At 38.2% G+C, this 23502-nt stretch overlaps 1 protein-coding gene across 1 annotated transcript; it reads right to left on the bottom strand.

Annotated features, from left to right (window-relative positions):
- Positions 1 to 11650: 11650 nt before the first annotated feature.
- Positions 11651 to 16071, bottom strand: slitrk5b (SLIT and NTRK-like family, member 5b). Its single transcript, XM_006788404.2, has 2 exons — positions 15842 to 16071; positions 11651 to 15387 (listed from the first exon to the last, which is right to left on the bottom strand). Exon 2 carries the CDS (start codon positions 15330 to 15332, stop codon positions 12732 to 12734), a length of 2601 nt encoding a protein of 866 aa, XP_006788467.2. The 5' UTR covers positions 15333 to 15387; positions 15842 to 16071; the 3' UTR covers positions 11651 to 12731.
- Positions 16072 to 23502: the final 7431 nt, after the last annotated feature.

The raw sequence follows: 23502 nt of genomic DNA, 5'->3' as shown, positions 1-23502 counted from the left end.
TGTAGTATCGACATAAAACAGCATGTCCTCTGACCAAACAAAATGGTCTCAGCTGCAGCAGGTGGATTTGATGTTCCAGAGTGTATGCAAATATCAATTTTCCTGCCTACTACTTTGTGTGTGCAGCAATACAAATCTACTATATTTTCAAAGGGTCTATCTAGAGTCCACAAACTTGCCTTGGGAGACATGTAATCCTAAGGCCTTTTAATTAAAGTAATCAAAACATGTTTTTTTTTTCAACTACAGTTCACATCCCTTTGAATTATTCTTAACATTGTCCTGATTGTTATGTGTTTTGTGGATGTGTGGTGTCAGGCTTGCAGTCACCTCAGTTGCTGTTCGCTGATGCTGCAGTTGCAGATCCAGCTGTGTTCAGGATTCAGCAGGGATTGTCAGTGTTCTCTCTTAATGTTCTTTTACTCATTTTAGTGCTAACCTCAGCTATGTGTCATTTTTTTTTGTAATAGCCCAGTTATTTTTTGCTTGCTTTTTCTTTTGTTGTTTCATGCGAACAATCATTTCAGTGTCGTGTAGCCTTGCAAGAGGCTACGGTATTATTGGTCTTTCAGTTGTTTTGTTACTGTTACTTGTTACAGTGATAAATAACAGTAACAAAAAAATGAAAGACCAATAATACCGCCTGGGGAACTGCACCCCAGGAAAAGAACCCTTATTATCTATCTGTCTGTCTGTCTGTCTATATAAATACAACTAATTGTGGGCCACTTGAGAAGACAATTTGCACAGAGTGCCCAGTAGGAAGGGGACCTCACTAAATATGACCAGCGTTCCAACAACATAGCCCTCTATGGTAATAATAGGAAAAACTAGATAAAGACAAACTGAGAGCTCCAATAAAGCCAAATAAACAAAACAGGACAGGGAAACTCAGTTTAAAATACACAACACTTGTGTGGTTGTATTTTGGCCAATACAAATATAAGAATCAAGTTAAAATACAATAAAGGTGAAATACAATAAACCAGGTCTAAACAAGACAGCAGCAGGGGAAATCTATAAAGAGCAGAAAAAGAATTGTTTTCCTGGGTCCACCTTACTAGTCCCAAACTTAATGCTGTGATCCTGCTAACCACAGGCAGGCATTTAGCAGCTAAAGACAGTCACAAAGATAATGAAAAATCTGCTTCACGAACATAAGGATTAGACTGTAACAGCAAGAGAGCTTCTAAATGTACTCTAAACACTTTAAATCCATTTTCCACATACCTGCAACCATCACTGCCATCAGCAACCAGAATAAGACCAAAAAGTCAAGACAGATTTATCGGCTACAGGTGCTCCTTATGATCAAGCTCTGCTTGGAGAAATAGGCGAGGTGTCGGGGTTAATGCTGTTCAAAAGCACTACTCAGATAAGAAACATTTTTCAGTAGCAATTCTCCACTCTGCAAGCACTACATGTTAGAACAAGACTTGGAGTCTGTAACTATGATAATTCTTATATGGCTGTGTTTTATGGCAAATGCTACTGAAAAATGCACACAGTGACAATGCTAACATGTCAGTGTTTAACAGGTAAAGTGTAAATGATTGCGCAACACAACATAAAATACATCCAAGGCTCCAGCTGACTGAAATGATCAACCAATAGAGGAAATGTCAGTTATAATTGTTACAAAGGTGTCATATGAAAGTTATTGGCTGTCTGTTGAGGCTGTTAGAGTCAATCAATCCACAAATGTCAATTTAAAACCGGTACTCTGGGGGCAAAAACTTCACACACACACAAAAACCACACAGTTCATTAGGATCCATCATCTGAGGACCATGGATGTGTGAAAAATATTAGAGAAGCGGTAGACTGAAGGATTTATAACACTAACATTGCAACCTAGAAAACAATAACACCAGCCTTTTCAAAAATATTCATTATTATCATTTAAATATGCACATTTTCACTCTAGGCTGGAGTGGAAGTGATAATATGAGAGTAATGGTACAGATAGACACTCATATTACTGAAAAAAGAAAGCAAATATATATAATAAAATTTAACAAATGAGAGCCTGTAAGATTTACTAAGGTGATGGAGTTTTGAATGTGAGAAAATAAAGTTGAGGTTGAAAGCACATACTGTTAAAAAAGTTATTCACAAAAGAGCATGACACACTTCCAGGCTGCTGTTTGTTTAGGTTTTGTGTTCTTATGACATCTTTCCAAGTATTCTAAAAGCATACTCTTTTGTCAAAAAAAAGAAACAATCCTTGTCAAAATATGTGAAGTCTTTTAGTGGTTGACTGAACAAATTTGACACATCTCTTGGGAAATCTTGGCAGTCAACCAACAATAGCCTGTCAATTATCCAGTCAACAGTGAACGACTGAAGTTGTGTCTTACATAAATCGTTATGAGCTTCATCAGTATTAGCAGAGCTGACACATGCTTTCAGAAGGCCTTCTCAGTCTTTTGACTTGTTAAGAGCTGTGTAGCTGCACGATACTTAACACAAAGGAGAAACTTGAAAGAACTGTTTTGATGCACTTGCCACCAGCCTACAGTACACAGCCTTCAGCAAATAAAGCTTCTCAGGGTGGTTAATGAGGGAAGATATGAATGGTCAAATGTAATTAATGCTGAGGCACTGGGTTAGCACTCTTTGAAGTGCTTCTTTTTGAATATTAATGTTATTCATGACCTATTTGCTTCTTTACTTTATGGAAATTCCTGATGGCCTTGTTGCCCTGATGCATTCATAGAGGATATGAAAATGCTGCTGGCACAACAAAAAAATAATTATATAATTAAGGGAGTATATTCACAAAGTTCTTAACAAGAGCACACAATAAGGCAATAACACTGCATTCATTTTCTTTTGGATGTCTGCGCAATTGTGCAAAATTAACATCAAATTCCGGATCTCATTATAGTACAACAAATACAATTCTGAGTGAAGACATTTGTTTGACAGCTTGTATATGGCAGTACTCCCTGGGGTTCAGTAGATGGTTACCCAACACCCCCACCTTGCCATCTGTCTGGATCCATTGTAGCTTGTTGTAAATCCCACAGGATACTCAGAGGGAAGAGAGACAGAAACACAGAAAAGTGCTTTTAGGAACCACAGTACACCATAAGCCTGTCATGAGAGTTTTGAGTAGTATGCCTTGAACTATACACTGTTTAAAAAATTATCTTCAAGTTTAAATATAAAAGCATCTCAGACACCAACTTTATTCCGGTGTTCGTGGCACTCACATAAATACGCCTTTCTCAGTGACCGAAATGCACTGAGAAATGCTGTTCGCAAAAATATGATGATGATTAAAATAACAGTGACACCTAATTTAACGTTGGTGCTTGAATTGCTCTTACATTTCGTACCAAGTCAGGTTAAGTACAAATAGCTCAGAAACTGCAACACATGGATAAAAAAAAGAGATGAAAACAGAATAATATCTAGAAGGTGTTTACATTTTTTTTTCTATGAAACAACTTGAAGAGAACAGTGATTTAAGTGGACACTAGCCTGTGTCTGACATGCCAGGGGTTATGTTGCAGTTTTTTTTAAGCTTGCCTCGTGCTGTGAAATTACTGAACCAGATGCCAAAAGAACATGTGGAGATGAAGGCCACAGTAGGTTCTCCTGTCACCCATAGTGTCTAGTCAACTGCAGTGTCCTTGAGCAAGATCAGTGGGTGTAGCATTATTTGACCCTGTGCCAGAGCAAAATATTGCCGTTTCCATAATTATTAGCTCTTATATGGCCCGCCTTTATATTGCCTGATTTCACTTTACAGCTTGGTTATAATTAAAGAAGACAGGACTCTGTAAAAGATTCAGGAAGCCCCCTCATTCATGCAATTTGCACCAGATAAAGCAAAGATGCTCTACGCAAGCCATTTTAATACCCTTGAACCCAAATCTACAGCTACTTGTGCTCTACCTTTAAGCACACTGCTGAGATAAGAGGCTGTTAATTGCTGCTGTGTGCCATACTTTTTTTTCTTTTTCTTTTTTCATGCTGTATATCAAGTTTGCTCTGTGAGTCCACAAAACCTTGATATTATGCATAAAAAATTAGAAATGCAATGTTGAACAAACATGACTTAGAAATTAGGATTATGTGTACATTATATGTCCAACCACAATTTAAATCTGGATGCTGTGCAAAAAGTAGATAAAAACAGATTGGAGTGATTTCCAAATATCAAAGCAATAATTCATTTACATCAGAACTGTCAGGGCTCTGTGTGCAGGAGGATGGAGAGGTGGATCCAAATGCGGGATTCAGACACTAAATTGAAACTCAAAAACCTCAGCTTTATTGCTGGTGACAAAATAAAACATGAACTGACACTGAATCACTAGAAACTGAAACACACAGGCAAGTCTGATGGTACGACACGACACTGAGCACAGGAAAACACAGGACTAATATACACAGGGTGGTAATCAGGGAATGGGCAACAGGAGGAAGACACAGCTGGGAGAAATTAGACTAACAAGACAGGAGGAGCAAAGCTGGACACACTGACATAAGACACAATCCTACAAAATAAAACAGGAAGCATGAAACAAATCACAAAAACGCAGACTACACACCAGAAGGCTGACTGAAAGAATATAACACATGAAACAGAGACGACAGTGACTTGAACTAAAGGCCAGTACACCAAGTAATGTAAAAGGAACAAAACCAAGAATAACCCTAAATACAAAAGCACAACTCAAAACCCCCAACAAATCATATGTTTAGAAAAACAAAATAGAAACAGAAAAAGCTGAACCGTGACAAGAACATAGAAAACATGGCAAATGTTCACACTGAAGAAAAAAACAAAAAAAAAAGCTCATTTTGAATTTGATGGCAGCAGCAGGTCTCCAGAGATTTGAGTGAGGGCCACGTTCACCACTCTGTAGCATCCCCACTTCTTTTAACAACATTCTGTAGAAGTCTGGGAAGTGCAGAGACCAGATGATTGAGTTCTGGGAGAGGAATGGTGTGCTGTTCAACAATCGTGGGTCTTCATTGCATATTTTGCATTTCGTGATGTACCAAATATTTTCAACTGGTAAAAGGCCCGGACTGCAGGCAGGCCAGCACCCATCCCTTCAACCACAAAGCCATGCTATTGTAATAGTTGCAGCATGTGCTTTTGTCTTGCTGCAATATGCAGGGGTTTCTGTGAAAAAGAGGTAACCAAGAAGAGAGCATGGCTGCTCTAAAACCTGTATATATATATATATATATATATATATATATATATATATATATATATATATATAGTCCAGAGCACATCATGTTCATGTTTTCCAAAAAGAATTTCAAAATTCAATTTGTCTGATCACTGAACAGTTTCCACTTGGCTTCAATAAATCTTAAACAAGCTTTGTCCCAGAGATGAAGTTGCTTTTCTGGATCACATATGCTTTGTTCATTGCATGACAGAGCTTTAACCTGCATTTGTGGATGGCATGGTGAACCATGCTCACTGACAATGATTTCTGGAAGTGTTCGTGAGCCCATGTAGTGATTCCCATGCAGAATCATTCCTGTTTTTCATGCAGTGACAGAAGTGAAGATGCTATTTTTTATACCTAAACATGTAATTGACCTGTTACCAATTAACTTAACTAATTAACTGTAAAATGTTTCTCCAGCAGTTACTTCTTTACTCCCCCCCCCCCCCCCCCCCCTTAATATTTTTGTGGAGTGTTGCTGCCAAATTCAAGCTGAGTTAATATTTTCCATTTAATAGCACAATGTATTACAGTAAACATCTGACATATTTTCTGTTTTTCACTCTGAACAAAATATGGGTGTGTGAGGTTTACAAATTATTGTATTATTTTCATTTAAATCTTAGCGTCCCAACACTTTTAGTTGTGACTTGTAGTGTATCACTTGTAGTGTCTAGTCAGCTGCAGTGTTACTCAACAGGAACAGCAGCTCATTGACCCTTTTCCATGGAAAAAATATTGGAATTTGAATGAAGATTAGCTCTTATATTGCCCCTGCATATATTGCTTTGGGTTTGTGGCTTGGTTATAATGAAACAACATCAAACTATGTCAAAGATAACACCAAATAAATGGAAGATAAACCACAAAAGTCAGTTCATTACCCAGGCTACTTGTGCTGTACCTCTAAGCATAATGGTGAGATAAGAGGCCTTTGTACCAGCTGGTAATGTACCCAGCCTTCATACTGCAGATCAAGTCTCTTTTGAATTGTCCACAAAACCTTGACATTATGCATAATAAAAAAGAAAAATCCAGTGATGACTTAACAGTTCTGTTCCAAAAGAGAAGCATCTCAGTGGGAATTCATCATTTAAAGAGATTAAAATCTGAGCACAGCCTTGTGACACTAATTTTCTAATGTTTAGCTGTTATCACTTTATAAATCTGGTACAAAATGTTCCACTTGAAGGTTTGCATTAAGGGTTTAATTATGGACTGAATGTTAGCCTATTAGAAAGAATGCATAACTGGAGTAATATTACACACAGTTATTAAGTGCACTTTTTAATGTGATGTTTTTCTGTCCAAGGAGAAATATGCAAAAGGCATACGGTATGTGAGAGGCCTTAGTCTTTTCAACGTTAAAAATGTTTGATCTGATTCACTGTTACTCGTCAAAACAAACTAAACAATCACACATTTAAAGGCAAGGGTGAGCTACTTCCCCCAGTTGTCTATTTGACTCGATGGCATGGTCAGGAGGAGAAGAGGGAAATATGCAGCAGTGAAGAAGTACATCTGCATTTAAATTCAGAGTGCCACAGTACATGGACAATCTATAATAGTCGACTCACGCATCATAGAGCTCCATTGAGCAGTTTCACAGTCAAGTCAGATTTATCTTGACGTTTTAAATTTTGGAAGTGTGACACATCTAGAAGAGACTGTGTAAAATAATCATAAATATGATTACAAACTGCTTTAGCTGAGAGAATGTGTGTTTTCCATTTAAAGCAGACCAGACTGTAAATAAAATGTATAACCTTGCCCTACAGTTTTGTTTGAATGGCTTCTGTAGAAGCAAGTGTCTGATCTTAAGAACACTACCATTGTTCAGACACGGATGCTTTTTCAATGTGAGGTTTATGTCTCTCCTTCTCCTCAACTGAAGGAGGATACACGAACAGGGCCCTTTCAGGTCACATCTTTTTCAAATCACTGGGAGACGTTCTTGTAGTGGCTCATGCTGGTGTGCTGCATTTAAATAAATGTATCATGAAACCAACAAACAAAAAGAAGATGTTTCAGTATAGTGACATACTTCATTACATAATAAGGGATATTCTCAATGGCTTGTGTGTTGTTGCTATAAATTACAGGTCAACAAGCATGCCATTCTCTTATAGCAATTACAGCAGCACTTCAGGCCAAGATATAGAGGAGGACATGCCCTTGATGCAATGAAGAGCCAAGAGGAAAAGGGGCTGGAAAAAAAGAAGTGGTTGAATATCGGGGCACAGACAGAGGTTAATGTGAGATGAGCCACTCTGCAGGCAGCAGAAGTATGCAGTATGCTTGGAATTGAAGGAGAAAAACACGATAGTCAGAGGGACCCACATTTAAAAAGTCCATTAATTTTAATTTGTTTCGTTTTGGCAGGAAATCTCAGAGAATTATATTATGCATACAGCCAACAAGTCTGGCATTGTTAGAATTCAAGAGCTATGAAAACCTCCTAAAAACATAAATTCACTGTTTTCACAGGACCGGATTTTAGCTCGCCCATTGCCAAAGCTTTTCTCTTTTCTTGATGTAAAATATCACTCTTCTGTTTAGTGTGAATACTATTAATGGGAGGATGAGGGAGGATTTTGTCACTTTTCTTAGGTTGGCAGTCGTAAGCCTGGATAAACCCTCATAAATATTAGCCTGTCTCAGACATACTGTTTCCAGTTGTTGCAAATATACTTGCAATACCAAGCAAAATCTGGGCTTGTAAATATCACCTTATCCCACCAACAGCATGCCATTTCTTTAGAAGTCAGTCTAAAACGGACATTACCCTGGCATACATTATTAAACAGCACATTGGACATAGATAAATGGCAGTTTATGTTCGAGAAGGAATACATCAATTATTACTAAAGACCTTTAGTTTGGTGGTGAGTTGTGTGAAGCTATTTTTTCTAGACAAAAATGCTGAAAGATGAAAAGAGAGGAAAAAGGTATTGCCACGTTGGTAGGCTAAAGTCCTTGAGGCAAGCATGAATACACTCTGAGTCAATAATTTATGCGCCTAGACACACACATTCCAATCCACGCACACACATACAAAGTGTGTGTTAGAGAGAAAAGGAGCATTGCTGCAAATAAGACTGAAGAATCTTCTGGGACAGAAACACAGAATGAGAGCAACAACGGAAAACCACACAAAAGGTGAGAGATTCAAATCTTCACCATCAAAGAAAAATTCAAGGAGCTCTGAATCAGTTTGCTATCAAGTTTGCTTCCCCGATTGAAGATAGCAAAGGTTTTTCCTTTGGTGAATGCTTACAGTCATATGCTGCCTTCACAGTGCCTGACACATCTCTTCAAGCTTACATAATGTAGATCTGCCCTAATTTCCCCCTGCCTCACAAAAACTGGAGTCTTCAAGCAGCTAAGAAACATAACACCATCAATCTGACAAATGGCGTCAGTCAAACGCTGATCTGTTGTTACTCGTCTTATTAGAACTGACAGTTTTCAGTCACATTTTTGTCTGTCAGTTATGGTTAAATATAATGCAGCAGCACATGTATCCCACAAATCACCTTTTTGTCTATATGCACAAGGTGTGCAATTTAGAGATGTGCGCAAGACACAATTCACTTAAATCTCAACTCTTTGAGTTACAAATGTGTTCAACTCTGTGCTGACATTGTACCTCTTGCTCTAGATTGTTTTTCTGTGTCAGGTAATTGGATGTTTCCATGGATACTGGGCTTCCAGAAAGCTATTTCTGCAAAGTGTATAGTTTCTCTGCTAGTATAGGGATGTGTTCATATTGCAGTTACTGTAAGAATTTCTTTTTTTTTAGCATTAAACACAACGGCGGCAACACAACAAATACATTTTTTGTTGCTGCGAGAAGCTCAGTGTCAAACATTTTGTTGTCAAACATGTACAAGAAACTCTAGTTTTGCAATAGCACCAAAGGCTTATTCTGGCACTGCTATTTGTGCAGCTGTCATAATCCTTTGGGGCATCTGATAAGCATTTATAGATGGCATAATTGATCATTTAAGCAGTTAGTTGAAATAGCTTTGAATGTGACTGAGTAATCCTAAGGCATTGTGAAGTAATAAATATTCCATCTTGGTGTTGATTATATAACATAGCCTTCTCGTTATTTCCAATTTGTCCGAATGAAGCTATGACAGCCTCTTGATCGAGACATTTGAATTAGATATAACAATTTTAGCAAAAAGAGAAAAAAAAGAAAAAAAAACTGCCAATAGCTTTTGCGCAACACTTTCTCTCCTCCGTGTGCACTATGACATTTGCTGCAAAGAACATGGTTTAAAGGGTGAAGGGAAAACAAACACGAGTGTATCAAATGAATGCATATGTTTTATTCATTAGCTAGCAACTAAAGAAACAGCACATTGTAGATATATTTACCCCACATATTCCTAGTTGTACTGTGTTTTTGCAAGAAGAGACCAGGTTTTTGCTTTTCAAAAAAAGATGCAAGTTTGCATGAAAAGGCTGATGAAGTGTTCTATTTACAAATCAAAGGTTTACACAGGAAATCACTGTTTCATATGAAAAGCAAACACAATCGAATAAGACACTGACTTCACCTTGTCTTCTTTGCAAACTGAACATTTGCACATATACACAGGACAGTCACGTTTCAATTTAACACAATTTTGGATGATCAATATTTGTAGTCTTACATGTGACGAAAAAATGTGCATTTGGTCAAGGATTACAAAAATCTGAACAAGAGAAAACAGATTACAAATTTCTGTTATATACAGCAAATCCTGTTGTTTGATTATGCAGTTTCTTTTTTGCAATATTCTGTAAAAAAAATAAATAAACAAAAAAATATATATAAATAAAATTAAGTATGGAATCTCCCACACATTACATTTTCCTTTTAATACTGGATTATCCACTCTTTTGTCGCATTAGTTTGGGATGTAAAAACTGACACGTGTAAAAAAGAAGTTTGAGAACTGAAACAATCAATTAAATGCCAGCCACTGTTCACAACACAAACATTTTTTGTGGATCAGTCTGTGCATGTCTGCAGTTTTACATTGTTTTCAACACTGACTCACAGCAATGTAATCTTTAAAAACAAACCTGCTGTGTAGGTACATGCTTTTTTATTTTCTGTGCAGACTTCAGTTCATTTGTTCTGCTGAATTTCTAAAGCACAGCGACAGGTCAGGTGACAAAAGAATCACAAAATGACTGAACACGTGAAAGGCAACAAACCCAGACTGTAAACAGCATGGTAAACAGCATGACTAATACTGCAGTGTAATATTTGGTGACATGCAGACCAGGTCCAGAAACACCATGTCCTGTAATTAGCTGAATTAAAATGACAGGTTCAGTGCATAATACTGCATATGATGTGAATTTGCTGCATGTTTGCAGGGAAAGTCACATTTCTAGGCATTCGCTATTGACCTAGAAACTGGTTAGGTGGCGTTATGACTACATGATGTGTTTAGCTTCCTTTTGAGCATTAAAAATTTTATGTGTTTTATCCATTCAATCGCTGCATTCATTTGTTGTGATTTTCAGTCTAATAATGCTAAAGCACTTGCAGATTTTTACACAGTTGTTACACTAACCATCAATCCCTCCCTAAGAAAGAGACAAGCGGAGACTGCTAATTGCAGTAAAACTGTCTAATTTCTCGCGACCCCGAACCGAACAAATGAGACAAACAATGCCAAGCAAATCCACTCAGTATTCCCCTAAAAACACATGTAATTAAAAATATATTACTTTTGCGAATAAATGAATTATCCAAAATGTGGTACAAAAGTACCTCTGAATATTCATGTGTGCTGAATTCCAAATGAGGAGTTATGGGATGTGATAGTATTATTAAATTTTGTGTTTATGGATGCTTTTGGTGATGGAGAGGTGAGCGATGGGCAGGTTTGTAGAGATTGTCTAAGGATAATCAATATCTATGCATAGTGCAAGAGTTTTTGACAGATGTAATCTTTATGTATGAAATTATTAAATCTATTTCTATGGCTATATGCACACTACTACATTGTGCATTTCAGAAAGTGACATCATTTTTGACCTGTAAAAGTCATAGTGCATTCTTTTTTTATATAAAATAAAACATAATAAACCAAATTAACTGACAAAAAGCTTGATAACCGTATTTGTTTGCATAAGAATTTGCAGTTACTCAAATGTTTATAATATATGAGCCTAAGGCCAAAACACTGAAAAATCTGAACTGAGTTTCAGACAGAAAACTTTGCAGATATCTCATTGTATTGTAAATTCACTCAAATGTGTTGTAACTGGGATACTACAGTAGACACATTCTGACACTTACAGTAAAGAGTTATTATAGGTTCAATATTTCACAGGACTGTATTTTGATGTAAAGTTGTGGTTTTAAAAATTTGCATATATATATATATATATATATATATATATATATATATATATATATATATATATATATGATTCTTTGTGGACTGCTTTGGTAGTGGTACACGTAACAGATGAGGGTGTAAGCGTGTGTTTATGTAAAATGCCAGACACACTGTTTGCACACATTTGTAACACATGACAAACAACGGCAGTTAAAGCTCATTTTCTTTCCTTTACAATACACCTGAATACAGTTGTGATTATAATGTTTTAGTTACAACATTTTTGAGCAGAATTACAATGCATTAAATTTAACTCCAGCCCAACATGCTTTCATAATCATAATCACTTAGTGCTGTCAGGCTGGGGATAGGTAGTCTTTGAGGGATTTCATTGTACTGGTTCAGTTCAATATATTTGTAGGATATGAATTATTGTGATTATTCTCTTTAGAACCTCCCAACAAGTGAGCTGCGATTTATGAGTCTCATAATCTGTGGTTTGAAACATTTAGAATTTATTCCATGATCTAATGCATTAAATATTATCACCTCCGAGCTGTGACTCCTCGAGGACTGCATAGCTAAATGGGTTTGGCTCAGTGCTTAAGTGACTTTTGTCTACCTAAAAGGTCAACTTCATGGCTATAAATCTATTTGCAGGACAAATTTGTTTTAGTCCTATGCACGTGTTTCATTTTGAATAAATTTGAAAAGGCAGAACTGGCAGCAATACATGTATCTGTGACAAAAAACCTGGTTTATTTTGGGACAAGTACATGTCGTCTGCACGGTTCATTAGCACTCATAAAATGAAGCTAATTTGGGAGTTAAAGCTCAGTCTCACATTGTTGTCAATGATACAGCTCCAGGATAGAGATGAGTCATATGAGCCCTGAATCTGTGCTTTCTTCTTTATATTTTTAAAATGAAACCAAACTGTTAAACAAAACAGGGATAAAGTGTTAAGTGATCATTTAAAATGAAGCGTGTTGTCTTTTCTTGCTCACTTCTGTTAGGCATGACGCCGAGAAGTGCACGCTGTAACTCCCAATGCACTGTACTAAAGTTGAGAAAATAATTATGCCTATTTTTTAGGACATGTTACGACTCCTGATTAAAATAGATACATCACAGAAATCCGTCCACTCTGACCATCTGTGGGCCGCCAAGTCTCTTAAAACTGTGTGAATGTAGTTCGTTTTTCAAGAACCTCCAGGTAATCTGGGTCAATGTGAAGCTTTGCTTTCAGTTCCCAGTACTCACTCCTGTTCGGCTCCACATAAACAGTACTTGGCGAAGTACAATACAGTATTGTCTGTTGTATTCTTTCAGGGGGAACATACTGATGCCTCGCATCAAAGTCTGTGGCATACTGATTTGATGAATGTGCTGTATGCCTGCATGGCAATGTATTGCTGTAGCGTGCGTGCTTGTCAGGCTCAAGTACATCCCTGTAGTAGCACGGGTCATTTTGGTGAGGGGTGGAAGGCTTGTTAAGAGGCTCTGGAGTGGTGGCACTGTATTCTGAGCTTATTACATTACTGGCTGCCTCTTCATCCGAGTTACCCAGAAAAGCGCCACTCAACTCATCAAAGTCTCTAAATCCGTCCGCTGATTTATTGTCCGGTGGGGTGTGAGCAGTGGTTCTGCATGTAGATTCTGCAGGAGGTGGGATGTACTCGTACACATGTCCGCTGGATGTCCTGACTTTGGGGATGGATCCTTTTTTGTAAAGGCCATATTCCATGTTGAGAGAGCTAATGCAAGCATTCATTGAGTTATTCTGCTCATTTTGACTCTTTTGACGTCTCTTTTTCATCGCCACAAACAGCCCTGCAGCCACAAACACAGACATAATGAACATGAGGAGAAGGGCAAGAATCATCACAGATAAAGGAATGGTGCTGTACTGAGTGTCAGAGTCCAAGGATGTTTCTATGGTGATAGTGCTTCCAGGAAAAGATTCTTCAGACGGTGGAATCATGGAGGCAAGTATATCAGAGTTATTAGGGCAGAAATTAGTCGTCTTAATGTATCTCATATCCTCTCCAGCTAGTTTCTTAGGAGATCCACAGATGACATTGTTTACAACTGTGCCCGTGCTGAGCTGCTCCACCCACATCTTCAACTCCAGTATGCTACACGAGCAATCCCAGGGATTCTCAAACAAATCAACTTGTACCAGTGCTGTAAGCTGATCTAGCACACCCCTGACTGGCAGATATCGAAGATGGTTGTTGCGAAGATTTAGTCTGGCTAACGTCAGGCCAGTAAACGTTCCCTCTGGTAAAGTTTTCAGTAGGTTATTGTTTAGAAATAAAAGCTGAAGTTTAGGTACATGCTGAAAGGTGTCAGACGTAACCTCTTTAATTACATTATATTCTAAATACAAGAACTGCAGGCTATCTAATCCATAAAATATATCAGCTGGAAGATGATCTATTAAATTGCCATTAAGGTATAGTCTTCTAAGATTTGCCAAATCAGCAAAAGCTCTGTCATATACTTGGGCTATTCGATTGTTACCAAGATGAAGCAAGTCTAATCCAGTTGCATCAATAAAGTCTGATCTGCGAACCACAGTGATGTAATTCCCAGTGTAATACATCTTTTTGGGATTGTAAGGTTTGGGATTTAAGTCGGAGATCTGCTCGATCTTTCGCTCCTGACAGTTCACGTTCAGGCCAAGGTCTGAAATTTGAAGATTGCATGTGCAGGCTGTTGGGCAATCTAAAGGCACGGGGGATTTGGTCTGATATGAAATAATTTGGCCATAAATTTGTGGTTTATTGGATAAAATGCGAGCTGTGGGTCTTGATTTTAATTTGGCTGACTGTCGAGGTCCCTTAGTGGGTCTTGATGAGGACCGTGCGAACCCAGATGAAGTGAAGGAGGCTGTAAGAGCTGGCGTGGTTCTATAGTATGCATCGGTGCTCAAATGCGGCAGGGGTGGCATCTCATATTCAGCAATGGCTCTCCTCGGGCACAACTCTTGTTTTGAAACTTCATCAAGGTCTCTCCCGTGAAGCCGAAAAGGGAACTCACAGACAACATCCCCAACTAAAGCTGTGTATGATATGCTCTCGAGCCAGGTTTTAAGAGCAATCAACTCACAGGAACAGTTCCACGGATTCTCCTCTAGCTGCAACTCCACAACACTGTTCATGTGCTCCAGCAGACCTGTGTAGGGAAGTACTTTGAGCTGATTTCCCCTTAAGTCTAAGTGGGTCAATGGTACATGCTTGAAAATGTTTACGGGCAGGGCAGATATTAAATTGTCATTTAGAATCAGGACCTCCAAATGTTGAAGTCTGCTGAAGGCATTTGGCACAATATGAGTGATATAATTATAATCAAGTTGTAGATATTCCAGACTATCAAGGCCAAAGAAAAACTCTTCCTTCAAGGCATCAATTTTGTTATTGTTGAGATGTAATCGTTTTAATTCCTGCAGTCCATTAAAAGCTCCTGCTTCAAGATCAGATATTTCATTATTTCCCAGATGTAATATTGTAAGTCCTTTGTACTCAGCGAAATCATTGGTGGATAGCTTTTTCAAAAGATTTCCAGTAAGCAGCAGATGATACTGGGAGAAGTACACTGGGCTTATGTCTGAGAGACTTTCAATTCCTCTGTTTTCACAGCTCACTGTAAGCACCCCTTCTCTCTCCTCACAGGCACATAGTCCTTGACATATTTCTCCATAATGGCTCAACATCTCAACAGTGCACACTGACGTTGCACTCAGCAAAACATATGGAATCCAAAGATGCATTTTTCTGCAAATGACGGCCAAGCTCACAGTCCTGCTAAGGTATCCTCAATGTCATCTAGAAATAAAAGACATGATGATGTAAAACAGGCGGGCTGCGATGAAAGCAACTTCTAAACAAGAGAGCTCTAGTCGGCATGAGTCAAAGCTTTGATTGCTGTTACCCAGAGGTAACTTCTGTCTTTGTGCCTGCTGATTTAAAACGGCTAAAGAAAAAAAAGAAAAGAGGAAAAAAAGAAGGAAAGAAAGAAACTCCTTCAAGCTATGTCAAACAACAAAAAAGCAAGGTCAAAGGAAGACATAAGCACAAACAATAGTCTAAATCCACTGCAAGGGGGGAACCCATATCATACTTGCTTGTTAAGACCTGAAGTGCTGTTAAATAGGCTGCCGATTTAAATGCAAAGCTTTGCAAATTACAGAAGATTAGCAGAAATTCTGTATGACAGCGCCTTCCCTGAGATAAGATAGCCTTCATAATTTCTGTGTAACTCTTGGTAGGAAATACATACCTCGCGCACATTGATGAAGATGTAGGCTCGCTGGGTATTTCGGCGCGTCTTTTATTTTTAATCCGTCAAAACGAAATAGGAAACGGGCGCTATTGTACGCGAGCACGTTCGTCGTCACTAATGCGGGATGAAAGAAACGCTGATCAACCATAACTGTCAAATGATTTTTTTTCTCCCCCACGCTGTTCCTGTAGACACAGCTATGCTTGGTCACAAAGTTGCTTATTCTCTCTCTCTCCCTCTCTCTCTCCCTCCGTGGACGCTCAGGCACACGCGCACTGAGTCGCACTCGGTGGTCGGGAGGATGTCAAGTCATTTCATGCACAAGGAATCAGCTCACTGGAGCATTATACCGAGATACAGCCCCCAAAAGATGTTGACCTAAAAGATGTTCCAAAGAAAAAAAAAATAAAGAAAAAAAATCTAAATATATAAAACAAACGATGTCCACGCGCTAGGCGTGGCCCCGTGTTCAAACGGTTGATTTAACCGTTTTTTTGTTGTAACAAAACCCTCACCGGGATGCCAAGTTACATCAGCTTTTCATAATCTGTCAATCCCATAATGGCAGGTGGCTTTCCAAAAACACTGTGTTAGTTTCCCCTCTGACGTCCCAGCTGCTATATTTGGACATCACACCCGGAGACGCAGTTGATGAAGACACAGGGTGCCTTGCAAAGTGCTCGACTGATCACCTTTCTGTCCATATCACTTCTGTCAGTGAGAGGTACGGGGCTGTTAGATTTTTATGCTTTTAAATATTTTGGCAAAATCCAGGTCACAGCATGAATGAACTATCACAGTAATCCCATTTCAGCTCTTTGAAACACCAATGAAGTGCTTATGTGATCTGCGCAGAGCAGTCTTAATAAAAACCATGCCATTGGCCATCAGTGCATTAACACACTGGGACTTTGCCACTTTTGGGATATGTATCTATGATCCCACAACTGCCAGTAGAGAGCTTGAAAATGAAAAAATATATCATTATTCTTAAATTATTCTTAAATTTGATGTGATACTTACTCTGTTTGGTGAAAGCTGAATGGCAAACTATGAGTCACACAGAGCATGAGTCATTGTCCTCACTGACTGTGTTTTCACCTAGCTTTAATGAAAACCAAACAGTTCTGGAATGAGTTCTCACACCGCTATAATTAAGAGTGAATTATTCATTTCTCTCATTTTAATTTATCAGATGTAGCATCTGAACTGGTGGCACATGGTGCGTGCAAAATTTCATGTTAGTTTAGAGACAATGCACAGGATAAAGAAAAAGACCTGTCATGGCCTTCTCAACCTGATGCAGTGCCATTCATGTGGAAACATGTCAACTATCATTGCATACTGCTGTATCCTCATGGAACTATATCCATCATCCTTCCCACTTGGCTCTTGCTCACATGGGAGGAGAGCAGGCACATCAGGGACAGTGCCTGTGGCTCATATTAAAGAGTATGAAGGCTGCATTCAGTGTTCGTGCAATTCATTTGTGCGTCTGTTTCCTCTGCCTTCAGAGGTTTTCTCCTTATCCGTGGCTAGGCCCTCAGCATTAGCTAAACCCCATCATTATACCACTATTTCTGAATAAATTAGCATTTATGTTAATTGATGTATTGTGCAGCTGACTTACATCACATTACACTAAAAATGCCATATATTCAATATACTTTCAAATGAATGTGACTTTGTGTATTTGCATTTTGTTTATGTTCACGCATATGTTTACACTCCTTGCACTATGATAATTAATTTCTGTCCATGGTCACAATGTGTAGAGGGAGCACATGATATGAGGCTCATTTAATATCTCTCCAAGTCTTCCATGACACTGAACATAATCTTCACCAACTGGGAGCAGAAAACAGTGTTCTCCCCCTGCACCCTCTCCCCCTCCAAACACACACGCACACACACACACACACACACACACACACACACACACACACACACACACACACACACACACACACACACACACATGCACATACACAGAGAATCAGCATTACAAATAACTGGAAGAAAAGGATGATGACTAACAATGTGTATGTGCTCCAAGGTCAGAAATACACAAACAGAGTTGGCGCAGTGCCACAGAGCATGATGGGTAGTGCTTCTGATGTATGTTCCTTACAGATGGAGCGCCATACTTTGTCATCTGTGTCCAGCTGGAGCATACAAGAACATTCGGTATCCCAGTGAAATGTTCTGCCTTTGTCCGGCAGAAGCGTTTCTGTCTGACTCTGACAGCCCTTTGTTACAACAGAAGGGACGTTACATTACAAACAGCTAAACAACACTGACTTTTTTTTCAGGATTGTTATGTCAGCGGATTATGCAAAGATGTTTTTGTACTGTAATAGTCTTGACCTGAGTTTTATTGAAGATAAAATATACTAAAGCTTTTGATCTACAGTGTATATCCCATAGTTCACAATTTAATTTCAATGAGTTATTCCAGTTCTGTTAATTACTGGGAACTTATTCATTCTAGAGAAAACAAAAAGTAGTAGTTTTTATGCTCACTGGTCACCTCTTTAGTTACTTCTGTTTGCATGCTTGATAAAAATGCAGAATTATAGTCAGACAATGATGAGAACAACGCAGTGCATTTAGGCAAGTACAGCAGATCAAGGCAAACAAGTTCAAACTGAGCATCAGAATAGGGAAAGAAGGTGATTTAAGTGACTTTCAAATTAGCGTGATTTTTGGATCCAGATGGGCTGGTTTGATCATTTCAGAAACTGTTGATCTACTGTACTGGGATTTTCCATTTTGAGGGTTTACAGAGAAAGGTTCGCAAAATGAAAAATTTCAAGTGAGAAGCAGTTCTCTGATCAAAAAGTCCTTGTTGTTTTTTTGTTTTTTTTAATTTGGCAATAAGAGAATGAGTGGACTGCTTTGAACTGATTGGAGGGCAACAGTAAGTTATGCAGAAGAGCAATACAACAGTGTAACAGATGGGCTACAGCAGCAGTCCACTCTTGTCAGCTAAGAACCCAAAAGCTCAAATCTTATCAGACTCATTTCTTGAACACAACAATGGTCTCAGTCCAAAAGAGCACCTTTGAGATGTGCTGAAACAGGAGATTGGGTTCATGGATGTGCAGCTGAAAAATCTGCAGCAACTGATTCATGCTATCGTGTCAACTTGGACAAAATGAGGAATATTTCCAGCACCTTGTTCAACTATGTCAGAAAGAATTAAAGCAGTTCTGAGGGCAAATTGAGGTCCAATAAGTATTAAAAATGTGAATTACAGATTTTAGAGTTCCTTTAAAATTCTCAAGTAGCCAGGCTCCAGACTGTTCTAACTTCTTACCAAACACGTTTCTGCTAGTACCCTTCAATAACAGGCTCAGAGTCTGCCGATTGTCCCATGTACGAGACTGAAAACTGGGGGGGGGGGGGCGCAGAGCTTTTTATTCTGTTGCACTAAGACTCTGGAATAATGTTCCACTTCTGTTATGTTCAGCTGACTTTGCTGACTCTGTTAAAAAAAAAAGTTAAAAACTTTTTTGGTTAGCTAGGCTTTTTTTAAAATACGTTTACTGACTTTCATTTGTTCTTTATATTAACTTGTTTTTGTATAGTTTGGATGACTTGTAATTATATTTATTTATTTTACTTTATTTTGTGTCTCCATTTGTGTCTGCTTGTCTGTGAAAGGTTCCTTATAAATAAATATTAGTTACTTACCTAAAGAAGCAGCCAATTAATGTAAGTTGGATAGCAATAGTGTATTGCACTTGTAAATTAAAATGAAATTAGGGAGAAATAAGGTTAACAATAATGATATTCTTGAGAACCTGTGAAGTAATTATAGTGTAGTATACCTTTCCCAGGCATGATGTGCTACAAAACAGCAGGGATATAGAATGCAACAAAAAGGGCTTGTTAGTTATTTATGGAGTAAAGCAATATACTTACAGGAGACCTGACATGTTAAGCACTTGCAACTCCACAAGCAATTTAGTCAATGAGGTTAAGGACAAATTACCTCTATGGCTGTTCAGGTTGGAGGGCTTGCTGGGAAAGAGCTGGACAAATGGAACTTTGAGAGGCCACCTTAACCACTTCACGAGAAAATTCCGACTTCAAGATGATGATGTCGCAAACAGCCTGACATGCTGCATCACCAAGTAGATAATGAACTAAATGATCAACTAAATGACAGAGACAATGGGAGTAATAATTAGTACAGGATGAAGACTGACTAAAGACAGATTGGAGCAGAAAATGTGAGCGTGTTTGTAGGGGCATGAAAAAACATCTCTGGCTACAAGCACTCTTAACAACAGGCAGTCTGTGTACATGCCTCCGAGGGTATCTCTGATCTCTCTTGAGAAGGTGGGGGGTGGGGTGGGGGTGGGCTGGGAATGTTGGCCACATTATCAGCCATCATGGATGACACCTCTCACCTTCTACATGGTTCCCAAGGCACCCAGGGCAGCTGCGTATGTGGCAGGCAGATCCATTAATAAAAGGCATACTACACCACATTTTCCATCCCCACTGTTCTAAACAATTTACATAATCACAGCATTTGCTCTAATGATCTAATGATCTTTTTATTACCATCCATGATATCTGCTCTAATGTACTATATCCTTAGATTTACTTTATTGACTATTTTGTTTTAGCAAACATCCGTCATATGATGTTTATCAAAATTGAAATTGTAAAAATATTAATGGTGGTTTTTCTTTTTCTTTTTTCATTTTCCATCTACCGTATATTCTACTCCTTCTTTTATTTCATCGCATTTTTTTTTCTGGACTCACTCTATGTTTTTTAAAGTCAAAATATTTACTACTTCAGAATGTCAGCAGTTGCATCTAACCTTTTTGCATCAATGGTCTGTTGGTAGCTGAATATTGATTCTAAATAAGTATACCCATTTAAGCCCTCAGTGGGGCTCATCACTGAGTTTAAGGCCCCACTGATGAAATCATAGGGGGAAAGAAAGAATAAGCTGCAGCTTGGAAATGCTCCAGTGACTTTCCACGAATCTCAGCATAGATACTGCTGATCATGACTAGAAACAAAATCAGGACCAACATTTTATTATTTTTTTCTTTTCTAGCTGCTATAGCCCCACCTCTTGGCCAAATTTGAGAAGTGCAGTTGAAATAATAAGAGGCGGCATATAAATAGCTCAACAAACCATGGATCTTTCCTGCTGATTAATGACACTGCAATTCATACACATCCATATATGTTAGCAGTGACACAGCCTCGTTTATTACCCTCCCAGTTCTCTAAAATGCGCTAACGTCATTGCTGTTATTGCATTCTCATAATCTAGCTCTACAATTGATAGTTGACTAGGGAAAAACCAAACAAACAAACATACAAAAAACCATCAAAAAATAGGAAATATTCAACTATGTCCAAAAGCATCGTCTAACAAATGCGATGAGCGTGAAGTCAGTACCATATGATTTCCATCCTTTTTTTCATATTCATCAAACTGTTCAGAGCACCACTCTGCTCTATGTATGTGGGGGACGTTGTCATCCTTGAACAGAGCACATACACCAGGGTAGGAATATTTCTTCACAGGATAAAGGACTCAGCGTTGTATTGATTTGCAGTGACCCTTCTGTCTGAAGCAGTGGGTCATAAAGTTTTAAGGAACCAGCGTATGACTGGGAGCCTCACAGGCAACAATGCACACATCAAGTGCTTTTAGTTTGTGCATGTCGTGTGTCTGTTATTTTTATACTGGTTCATAGTTCATTTCATAACATTTGCAACATCAGCTACAGAAAAGACACAGCAGTGCAGAGGGGTTCATTCTGTGCTGCTATGTAATGATTATGTATGAGTATGGTATGAAATGCAGATTACAGTAATGTAAAGAAGTATGCTGGTTCACACTTACTGTGTGCATGATAATATGTTACCAAGTGCCACCTTTAAGGGGTTAAGTGGATCCAAGTTGAAATACCCAAAACAACATAACAAAACCATGAAATCCCCTGAGTGTTGTTCAAGAGCTTGGATTTGACCTTTTATTTGTCACTTGTGTCCTTGTCTGAAGTAAGGTCAGGCTCAATGGGAACAATTGAGATCAAACAGATAATTAATTTTACTGTCTTGGTTCAGAAGAGAAAAGCTATAATATCCCTCATTACACTGTTTAATTTATAGGAACAATTTTAAGATTTTAGGATTTTTGTGTTAATTGTGTCCAACCAGCTATTTTATTTTTCTTGATTTGTTATATTTTGATTTTCGCTTCTTGCTTGCAACCATGCTCTTACTCCCATCAAACATTGCTCTTCATTTGAGTGTTTATGTTATCATACTATGAGAGATAATCCTTAATCCATCTAAACCGATCAATCTAATACCAGCTGTAGTTTTATGAAAAGCCTTAAGGTGTCACTGTTGGCTTAGGAAAGAACTGTTTCGCGCTTCCGTGTTGTTCCTTGCTATAAACATTAAATATGTTTTGATGAATATGAAAGACAACGGCAATATCAAAATTAATTGATTGCAGATGGAGGGAGCTCAGAAACTACCATGGCATTAAATGTCTAAATGCATGTCTTGATATTTTGATTTGCTTTTTAGAGTGATGGTTACTGACTGATCAATAAGAGCACAATGCAGTTAGCTTTTGCAGTGATTCCTTCCTTTCAATCTGACAGATATTAGCAGCAAAGTTGTGGAAATACTCTTAATTTGATTTTCATTTTTTTTTTTAAAAAGAACTTCACACATTTCATTTAATTTCAGTCTGCCACACATATTTTGAAGTAAGGCATGGCGAAAGATAATTTGACTGTGCAGAAAAAAAACCCCATGACTCACACTAATTAGCATTTAGGAATTTTGGAAACACTATGACAAGAAGCATGAAATAATGTTGCCTCACTTGACTGAAAAATAACATCCAAAACAAACACTTAAAAAAATCCTCTGTTTGTGGAAATGAAAAAGCTGCCTTGCAGCAAAGCTATTCACTGTCTTCACAACTCCTGCTGGGAGCTGATGGGAGCAAGATAAAGTCTTGACATGTTCACTAAGGTCAATTGCTGTGTGGTGTCTGTATGTACGCAGATACCAGGAAGGCTTCCTACCCACGTCTTAATTAAATACTACATTCACCTTATCTCAGTTGCTCATGCTGACAAGACTGCTGTAAACCAAAGACAACTCTTCTTCAGCTGACAGATCAAATCCTAATGAATAAACAAACAAGCAGAAAGCACCACGTTAGTCTAGAATGAACAACTGTTCTGTAAGTCACAGAAGCCTGCAAAAGCCAATCTGCTAATCTGATGCAGAAATATCACTGTGGGGCTTTATCTATGACTTGGACGACTCAAGAGCTGAGGTAATTACTTTGGCCAGAGAGGTCATTGTGGTACAAAATGGCAAAGTGTGAAGAGTTAGACTCAGACATTTAACCAAGCTAGAGTAAGGACACTGAATGAAACTGCAAATGAGGGAAACAAGATGTCACCTTTGTGATTGCGTTAAATCAGTCAGTGAAGGAGTGAAAAGAGACATCATTGTGTCGAACAATTACCGTCAAGTAGTAGTGTGACAATCAAAATTTACCAGTTTCATCATTTGCTTTTTCTTTTTCTTTTCTTTTTGTTCAGTGATTATTTTAAAATTAAATCGCAGCTAACAGGGAGCTACTT

Source organism: Neolamprologus brichardi, chromosome 16 (genome assembly GCF_056152115.1).
Source record: "Neolamprologus brichardi isolate AB-2024 chromosome 16, ASM5615211v1, whole genome shotgun sequence".
Classification (NCBI taxonomy): domain Eukaryota; kingdom Metazoa; phylum Chordata; class Actinopteri; order Cichliformes; family Cichlidae; genus Neolamprologus; species Neolamprologus brichardi.
This window is presented reverse-complemented; position numbering and strand designations above follow the sequence as displayed.

Coding starts and splice junctions, on each gene's coding strand:
- slitrk5b (XM_006788404.2), bottom strand. CDS start 15,332: ATGCATCTTTGGATTCCATATGTTTTGCTGAGTGCAACGTCAGTGTGC.